Raw genomic sequence first — 9,696 nt, 5'->3', positions numbered from 1 at the left:
AACACCGCCATTAGCTTCTTCCGAGGGATTGTGTGCCGCTTCAGCGTCGCGAATCACATCATCAAGGGGGAGAATTGTATGAGATCTCACATTAGGTGAGATCGTGAGATCAACCCTAAAAATTCAATTTAGACATTTCAAAAAAAGTATGAAACTATTTGATAACATCCATGTGGGGTACGTCTACAACTCCGAAAAAATCATCTCAAATCTCGATGTATATTTGGAGATGCAAAAAAGACAAATTTGAATGTGAATAGTGGCAGCTTTGGGTGAATAATACTTTGATACTATTCACGTACAATTTTTTTTTCTATTAATGCATGTCGAATTATAAGCTGAAACTTTTTAAGGTTGAACCATCAACCATTGATGTGCGTCTACAATTTTTTGAGAATGTTTGAACTTTTAGATTTTTTTTTCAAAAAATGGATCTCATTGATCTCACCTAATGTAAGATCTCACACAAGTCTTCCCCACATCATCACCGACAACAACACATAGTTCATCAGCGTTGCCTTCACCAAATACTACGAAAGGCTTGGGATATATATAGTAATAAAGTATTAGAGACTTTACCAAAATCAAGCTACTTTATTTTCTGAATTGTACCAAAATCAAGTTTTCAACATCTACGGCCATCGCGAACCAACCTGTGGTTGGATGGTTAGAGGAACTGTGGTATCCCCAGATCAGCAGGATTCAAGTCCTGATGCTCGCATTTATTCCTGAATTTATTTCAGAATTTTCGGCGATGCGCATCTAGTGGAAGGAGACGTCCCCGTTGATGACGAGGTGTCTATGCTGACTTCGTAAATTTCAAGATGATATGCCGGCTCAGTCTTTCGAAGATGCTCATAGGGATAGGGTGTGCGTGTGTGCGTTCATAAGAGTGAGTGTATGCGCGTGTATATGAGCGTTTGCGTCTGTACTGTGTTAAGAAAAAAACCTCTACGGGCATCATGGACCAGCCATCTTACCATAATCTCCCCATCATCGTCCACCGTCAGGTCCCATAAATCCAACGGCCCGTAGTTCCTCGCCACGTCACAGGAACCACCTCACCACCAAGCCACGGCCCCGGCCAATGGCGTGCGCCATAGAGCCTACAACCTACGTGTCCGAACCACCTGCATGCGTCCGGTCATGGATCCGGCGGTCCATCTAGCTTCCCCCCTCTGGAAGTCTCGCCGAGCGACTACCACTTTATTCTACTTCTCCGCCCACGCCCAGCGAGCACGAGACTGACGACGAGACCCGAGAGAGGCCGAGACCTGGAAGATCCGAATCCATCGCCGCTCCCCCACGCGACGAGATGTCTTCACCCGCAGAGTGAGTCCTCTCGAATCCTACAGAAGTTTAGCATCGTCTTTTGCTCAATTCTCAAATTGCTAGGCACAGATGCGGTTATTCTTATTGGGATCGATGGTTTGGGCGGGGCGGTTAACGGAGGAGCTGGAGAAATATTGTTCGGATTGGACTCTAGTTTCGTATGCTTGAGCTAATTGGATGGGACTGTGCTGGCTTTGCAAGGGAGCGAGGGGCGGGTGCGGCGGGACACGCTGTAGTGTAGTGACTGTAAATGTTCTTGCGACGAATTTAGTTGTGTTAGGGTTGGGACTACCTTGGAGAGTTAGCGCAGTTTGTTTCGTGTTATTTCGTCGGTCTGATCTGCTTCTTGCTTTACTGTTATATATACTACACAGCTAGTATCTGTCAAGGTTTGGCAGCTGCCATACCTAAATTTTTCTGCAAATACACCTAGTACACATACTAGTAGATGTAAACTTTGTCACTAGTACATGTAAACTTTGTCACTGGTTTGCGAGTTGTGATTCAGTGCGCGTTAGGCCTGGTTGCTGCCTACTGGTGGGCCTGATGCATTTGTCACTGGGTTTGCGAGTTGTGATTTGACCCCACAAATAAATTAAACACACCAATACATGATCCGACTGGCCAATAAGCACCATCATTTTGCTCAATCTGTTCTCTAAAAAAAATTAGCGGCCGCCAGTTACAAAATCTCGGAAAGTCGAAACAATTGTGGAGTTGTGATCATGTGTGCAGGCGGTAGGCACACAACAGCTGCGAGCATAGCAATCACTGGCCGGCCGGTGGGTTGGGCTAGACAGCAAGGATGTGAGAACTACTGGGCTAGTATGCAGAAAACGTCGAAGAGCGAGGGCAAGTACGTATGAAAGATACATAACTGAAACTGAACTTGTTTTGCAGCAAATGTTGTTACCGCCCACCGAACATTGTTGAAACTAATTGGTTAGTATTGGTTTTTGGTTGTACTTGCCGAACACAAATACATACCTAGTTAGTATTTTATTTAACTCTTGCTTAGTTGTATTATACATGGTTTTCTCCTTCATAAATTTTGCCACACCTAAAAAATATTCTTGCCTTCGCCACTGGGTGTACATAAGAGATTATCCTTGTGAGTTTGTGACATGTATGGGGAACATGGGAGCTCGTCTTTCAAACTTGAGCAGGAGGTCATGGCCGCCTTTTCTATTTCAGGATAACTGAGCCCTGAATTGGTGGTTCTACCAATTGATTGTTGTGAGTTGTGAGACCGTAAGCAGCTAGGCCGTAGTTCTGGAGCTTAGCGCCAATTCGAAGGGATACATTGGTTTATAAGCTTGTTGTTTCAATAGCTAATTTGTACTCCCTCCGTCCCAAAATAAGTGACTCAACTTTGTACTAACTTTAGTACAAAATTGAGTCACTTATTTTGAGACGGAGGGAGTAGTTCTCATGAACAACAATTCTCCCAGATGCTCGGTTATTTATGCTGATGTTTTTTTGGGAAAGTCCATGGGAGGCTGATGCCCGCTTACACTGACTTTTGCTGTAGTTGGCCACAAGTTTCTCTTGGTTTGTAAATTTTGGTTTCGGAGGCATGGTTCCCAAGTAGCACCAAGTGCAGTATTCTGGAATTTCGCAGTCTTCAATATTAAAATATTCCATAGCTAGTACAGTTCAATAGCCTTCTGGCAGTGAAAATGTGAAACATTGGATACTAATGTCCTAAAAAATAATAATATCTAGATTTCTTGTACAAAAATGAATTTCTAGACTGGTTAAGAAATGCTTAAATAACATTACGTCAGTTTTAATAACTTCTGCTCACATACAAGTGGAGAAGGTATACGTCAAAGGTTGCACGTGAGACCAACTTGATGTACAACTTAAAAGAATTGAGGTGTTATCTTTTGTGCCTATTTGTTGGGAACCTACTACAGACTCATTGCAACATGCTTGCAAAGTTGCAATACAATCAGGCTCTGGCCGCTAAGAGCCAACAATGGTTGGAAGTATCCGTGTTGGATGTTTCCAGGATACACATTTGGTCAGAAGAAGTCACTTTTTGGTATAATTTTGAAATGTTGAACTAATTTTGTATGATTCTCATACACTATCACTGTCTTTGCTTAAAAGATTGTTATCTAGATTTGTTAACTGAGAACTGAGATTTGGATATGGCAAATTTTGAGCAGTTTGACACCAATTAGTTCTCTTGCGTAAGGGCTTTACTCTGTTTATGTTTTCCTTATAGGTTGACTTGATTTTTGTTGGTTTGCCCCATACATTTATTTTGCACTATTAATGTATGTCACCTTGAAGTTTTATTTGCAAAATTCTCTTGTTTGTTCTTTTGTGATAAATACTTCTGATGTGTAATTTAATTACTGAATCATGATTGTACTGGATGAACTTCTCACTGGCATTAAAAATAGTTTGGAGATCTCTAATATTAGAAGACAAGAATATAAATTCTAGCTGCAGTTTAGCTTTGTGGTTCACTTCTAATAGGAAAACAGAGATGATACCCAGCGTGTTGCTGCGGGGATTAATTGCAATATATTTCAATGAGATTTGGTTATATTAGAACATGAATATTTGTATTAATAATACGAGAACTGAAACTGAAAATGCATGTAATTTATTGTATTTGATTATTGTATAGTAGTAAAAAAATGTTGGGTATAAGTAGCATAATAGAAAGGAACTTGCTAAACATTTTCCCATGAATGGTTGCATGTTGTGGTGGGTTTTCTCCCATGCATGGTGTTAAGATGGGTGCATATTGAGAGAAATAGGTTAGGATGCTGAATCATTATCGCAGTGGATGAGCTATATTTTTTTTCTGCATTAGTTCAATCTCGGCAGTACGGAAAAATTGAGGACTTACTTTCCTATTTCAGGTACTACAATTCACTTCCACCAGTAAGCAAGGCATATGGGACATTGTGTTTCTTTACCACAGTGCTGGTTCAGCTCCAGATACTAGACCCAGGCCTTCTTTATTTATCTTATCCCCATGTGTTCAAGAGTTTTCAGGTTAGCATCTGCTCATGCTCTCTCTCTCTCTCGCATTAGTTATTTGTAACAAGCACATTATGATCCTGCTTTGAGATTGTACAGTAATCTTCAATTTTGGACCACGCAGATATGGAGGCTATTTACAAGCTTCTTTTTCCTCGGCAAGTTCTCCATCAACTTTGGTATTCGCCTTCTGATGATGTAAGTCTTGTCAGATACCTATTAATCACAATTACTATAAACACGGTTACTTTCAGAATATTATAAAGATAAACTGGCAGCTGTTGGTTGAAATTGTTTATGTATGTTGCCATGTAGAGCAAGATATGGTGTGCAGTTGGAGAAGGGTTCATTTGAGAAGCGGACAGCAGATTTCTTGTGGATGATGATATTTGGTGCAATCTCGTTACTGGTTAGTGGCACTCCTACTTATTACGTGTTACAAACAAATGAATCAAATCTCCTAAGAGTTAAATTTATTTCTATCTTGATTGGTTCAGGTACTGTCTGCTATTCCCTATCTCGAGACTTATTTGTTGGGTATTCCTATGGTTAGCATGCTTCTTTATGTCTGGAGCCGAGAGTACCCAAACTCTCAGATAAGCATGTATGGCCTCGTCCAATTGAGGGTAATGCCTTGTTCTCATACTATTATTAAGTGCTTGATCGTGGCACAGAACTGCCCTAGATTGAATATACTCATGTCGTAAATGTACTTACTATTTGTGCAGTCATTTTATCTACCATGGGCTATGCTTGGATTGGATGTGATATTTGGCTCTCCAATATTGCCTGGCCTTTTGGGCATTATGGTTGGACATCTGTACTACTTCTTTACAGTGTTGTATCCGCTAGCTAGCGGAAAGAACTACCTCAAGACTCCTATGTGGGTGTATCCTTATGGTTATGAAGCATTTTTCTCTCAATCATAGTTACCTACCAACATTGTTTACTACAGCTTTTTTATGATATTGTTACTTCATTCCCAGTGATATATGCTCGTTGGTTCCTTAACATGCTGCACTTGCACAGACACAAGATTGTTGCTCGATTCAGGTTGGGCGTGCAGGCAAACTCTCCAGTCCGGCCAGCTAACACAGGCCCTACTGCCTTCAGAGGAAGAGGCTATAGACTCAATCAGTAGACTGCTGCGACGCCTGGCGATGTACAAGAGGCATGAACAGGTTAACATGGATTCGATCTAAACTCTGTGGCAGCTCTAGGAATCTGGGTTGGGATTTTTCCCATTGAATCTGTAATGTCCTCATCGAATAACTACAGATGTGCACTTGCATTGTACCTGCGAAGTAGAGCTGCATGTCTTCTCTTTCTTTTTTAATACTCCCTCTGATACATATTACTTGTCGCTCAAATGGATCTAGATACATCTATTTGAACGACAAGTAGTATGGATCGGAGGCTGTAGCAAAATCTGCTTATATGATGTTCTCGATTGCACACATGATCATGTCGTATGATGTGCCTGCTGCTGGCATCCTACATGGGCCGTTGGGTACTGAAAATAGTTTTGGTGGGCCGTTACTGATTTTGCCGATGTGCCATTAAAGTGTTCAAAGCGAAAGAAGTTAAAAGCTTAAGCACAGTAGCCAGTTCCTTGTTTCTATGGCCAGACTCCAGTTGCCCATATGTAGCTCTCGAAAGAGCACACTGAACACTTGAGAGCAGTATTTGAAATACTCAAAACAGAATCAGCTGTGCGCAAAGATGTCCGAATGCACTTTTGGCCAGAAACAAGTGGACTACCTGGGGCACATTATTACTGTAAATGGAGTTGCTTCAGATTTCTAAGTTAAAACAGACCCTTCTACATTACAGGCTATTGCAGATTGGTCCACACCTGCAAGTGTCACACAACTTAGAAGCTTCATTGGTCTTGCAGGCTATTACCGGAGGTTCATTAGAAACTATGGAATTATTTGGAAGCCCTTGTATCAAGCACTGAAGAAAGATAATTTTAAGTGGACAGGAGCAATGACCCTTTGAACTTCTGGAAACCACTGACTGGATATGACGTATGAGCAATATTAATGCAACAGCCAACAGGGACAACCCATTGCCTTATAACCTAACTTTATACTAAAACCTAACTTTATATTAAAGTTAGTACAAAATTGAGTCATCTATTTTGAAACGAAGGGAGTATACACGTGCAGAAAATATGCAGGAAACCTCTTATATATTGGGATAAATACAAAAGGCTACATGACTATATATAGTGTACTAACATAAAGAACTGGAGACACTACTTTGGTGGTACTTCAAAAACTAAAGGTATTCAACATAACTATTGGCTAAATTACTTAGTTACAATTACACAATTGAGTACAACACAAGGGAAAAAAACAATAAAGTGGCTGATTTGTCCGATCGAATCAGCGACAAATGAGACCACGACAAAGACAAAGAGTTTACCTGGCACATAGACCGCATCGGCGTCCATCAAAGATCCCATCAGATCTCTGTGTTCTCCACGCGGGACCTGCATGAGCCACCATTTTCTGAGATGATTTCAACAGATCCCTCGGTAGGGTATCCCGGTGTGGTGATTAGGTCGAAAGGCAAACAGGAGACGATTTTACCCAGGTTAAGGCCCTCTGATAGAGGTAAAACCCTACTCATGCTCTGTATATATTTTGATTGGGGGTGTACAAAGTACAAGTATAACCAAAGAATTGCATGATGATCTATTGACTAGTTCGGCCATGACTTATATAAGATACTGGGGCACATAGGGATACACAACCTAGTCGGCAACGTCGGTGGAGGGGAGTCCTCCACGGCTCGGGCTTCCTTGTCTTGAATGGCAAGGCCTCCAGTCTTCTCCTATGAGGCCCATGGGCCAGCCTGATGGCCCAGGGTAGAACCAAGCTACTAGGGAGCCTCAGACCGACCTACTTGGGCCGATAATCGACAAGGTGAGGCATATCTGGGCCGTAATACTGTCAAATCAATGTGGATTTATTTCCCAAGATTTTCAAAATTCATGTTGCTCCTAGCATTGTACATGCGGTTCTATTTGGCGCATAGGTCATTCTATAGCGACCTAACGCATGCCACCATCGCGTGCCTGTCCAGTGTATAGGCCAACCCTGTCTAGTTTTTCCCACCGGTTGTAAGAAGTTCTAGAACCTTCCATGAACCAGTTCTTTTTTTCTTCTTCTGGTTTTTCTTTATTATTATTTTGATTTTTCCTTTTCTATTTTTTCCATTATATATTTTAACCTTTTTTATATTTTCCTTTTTTATTTTACGAACATATTTCAAATTTGTGGACATCTTGTCAAATCATGATAATTTTTTGAAATCAAGAATAATTTTATGAAATCATGAACCTTTTTTAAATTCACAAACATTTAAAAAAATCATGATCCTTTGTTGAAATAGTTAGCATTTTTAGGAAAATTCATGAATAATTTTTGAAATTTGAACATTGTTTTAAAATTCGTGAACAATTTATTGAATCAACAAACATTTTTCGTATTTTGGGAACAATTGTTGAAATTCTTGAACAGTTTATGAATTTCCTGAACATTTGTAAAAAAATCATGAACGTTTTTTTGAATTCATAAACATATTTTAAAATTAAATATTATGTTTGAATATGTGATTTGTTTTTCAATTTGCGGAACAATATCGAAAATTACCAAAAATTTCTAAAAAAAATCATTAACAATATTTGAATTCACGAATATTAATTCATGAACATTTTTTTAATATCCGAATGTTTTTTTACTTTCCAGAATATTTTTCAAAAATCATGAACATATTTTAAATATGCATACAGTTTTTTCAAAGTCTCAAACATTTTTTGAATCCACAAACATTCTATGATTTCCGGAACATTCTTCAAATTGACGAACATTTAATGATTTATCTAACATTGTTAAGAAGTTCGCTATTATTCTGAAATTGGAGCTTCTTTGAAATCTCGTATTATTTTAAATTAGAAAAAACAAAAACAGAAAAGGAAAAAAAGAAAAAAATATCGATGTGGAAAGCAGGTGCGTCCTCCTGGCACATGGGCCGGCCCAAAAACATGTCCTGGGGAGCGGGGGCTGCGCTCAAATTGGAGGCCCCCATTGTATCTACCTTCGCAATGGCTTTAATTCAGCATCTTAATATGTACACGCACATGATGAGCGAACCTGGATTGTAGTAACAGGCTGTAGTACATGATAGCCGTGGAAGCAATCAAAGATGGTAGCGCGGCATCGTATGCGGCAGTAGTACATGAAATAATAGATAGGGCTAAAGATTTTGAGTCGTGTATCTTTAGCCATGACTTTAGAACCTCGAATGTCGAGGCCTACAATCTCGCTAAGCATTCTTTTACTCTAGGGATCGGTCTCGTGCTTGGTTAGGCCAGCCTGAACAACTTTTATTCGTTCCTATAAACATTGTGACGTTCTAAATAAAGCTTATGAGTTTGTCTAAAAAAAGTAACAGGCTGATAGGTACTAGATGTTTTTTGATTTAGAAATTGGCACAAAATTGTGTGACTTGAGTGGGACTGAGTGTATGGATTGGACCAAATTCCGTGTCGGGAGGAACGCAAGGGAAGAAGTGAGGCATTCAGAATTTCAGAGCCTCACATTTCCTGAGAGACTTGCTAAGAGCATCTCCAGCCGCGCCTCCAACAAGCCCCTTCAAGACCTTTTTTATCGCCGGTGTCAAAAATCTGCCCAGTCGCGCCTTCAGAAGTCCATTTTCTCGCCGTTAGGGCCGAATTTGGTGTCGACGGACCCATGCCGAACCCGGCGCGCTGGGGGCGCCCGGGGAAACATTTTTGGCGCGAAAACCTGGCGAGCCCGACGAGTCGGCGACTCGGCGCCATCGTCGTCCTCATCACCATCATCGCCTTGGTTCCCGCAGGAATCAATGCGAAGGCTGCCGCGCTGCCGCGCCGGTCAGCCTCCATTGATGCCTCACAGACGGTGCAGTGAAGGCGCGCGGCGATGCGCGTCCCGCCAGCTCCCGCCACGTGTGCCACGCGTACACACGTCGGCCGTCCTCTCGCTGCCCACAACCGGCTATAAAAAGCCACCCTTCCCTCGCCAGTAAGCTCACACTCAATCGCCACATAACCCTCTCCCCTCTCGACCTCTCACCGCCGATGCTTATCTCTCCTCCCTCCCACTCCGACGAGCATGGCTGAGCGCTACCCAGGCGATGGTGCGGCAGCCAACGGCTTCGGCCGCCGCCACCTGCACGAGGACGAGGCGCGCCTCCTCTACGAGGCCGACTACCCGGCCCCGCCGGACATGCGGGTGCCGGGCGCCTGGAGGCTCAGCGCCGGCGGCGTCCCGGTGCCTCCAGCGCCCACCGGAGCTGAACGGTGGGCCG

At 41.9% G+C, this 9,696-nt stretch overlaps 1 protein-coding gene across 2 annotated transcripts; it reads left to right on the top strand.

Moving 5' to 3' along the window:
• Nucleotides 1-1,052: 1,052 nt before the first annotated feature.
• LOC123115382 (derlin-1) lies at nt 1,053-5,792 on the top strand. 2 transcript variants are annotated; one of them, XM_044536546.1, is made up of 8 exons: nt 1,101-1,332; nt 2,068-2,188; nt 4,215-4,350; nt 4,460-4,533; nt 4,651-4,744; nt 4,833-4,961; nt 5,064-5,224; nt 5,365-5,792. In XM_044536546.1, the coding sequence occupies exons 2-8, from the start codon at nt 2,160-2,162 to the stop codon at nt 5,474-5,476; spliced, it is 735 nt and encodes a 244-aa protein (XP_044392481.1). In that variant the 5' UTR covers nt 1,101-1,332; nt 2,068-2,159; the 3' UTR covers nt 5,477-5,792. The 2 variants fall into 2 exon arrangements, with proteins under 2 accessions (XP_044392487.1, XP_044392481.1); XM_044536552.1 differs by lacking the exon at nt 2,068-2,188 and having other exon boundaries at nt 1,053-1,332.
• The last annotated feature ends 3,904 nt before the right edge of the window (nt 5,793-9,696 follow it).

This window comes from Triticum aestivum, chromosome 1B (genome assembly GCF_018294505.1).
Source record: "Triticum aestivum cultivar Chinese Spring chromosome 1B, IWGSC CS RefSeq v2.1, whole genome shotgun sequence".
NCBI lineage: Eukaryota > Viridiplantae > Streptophyta > Magnoliopsida > Poales > Poaceae > Triticum > Triticum aestivum.
The sequence above is the reverse complement of the archived record's forward strand: the minus strand, read 5'-3'. Positions and strand labels throughout refer to the sequence as shown.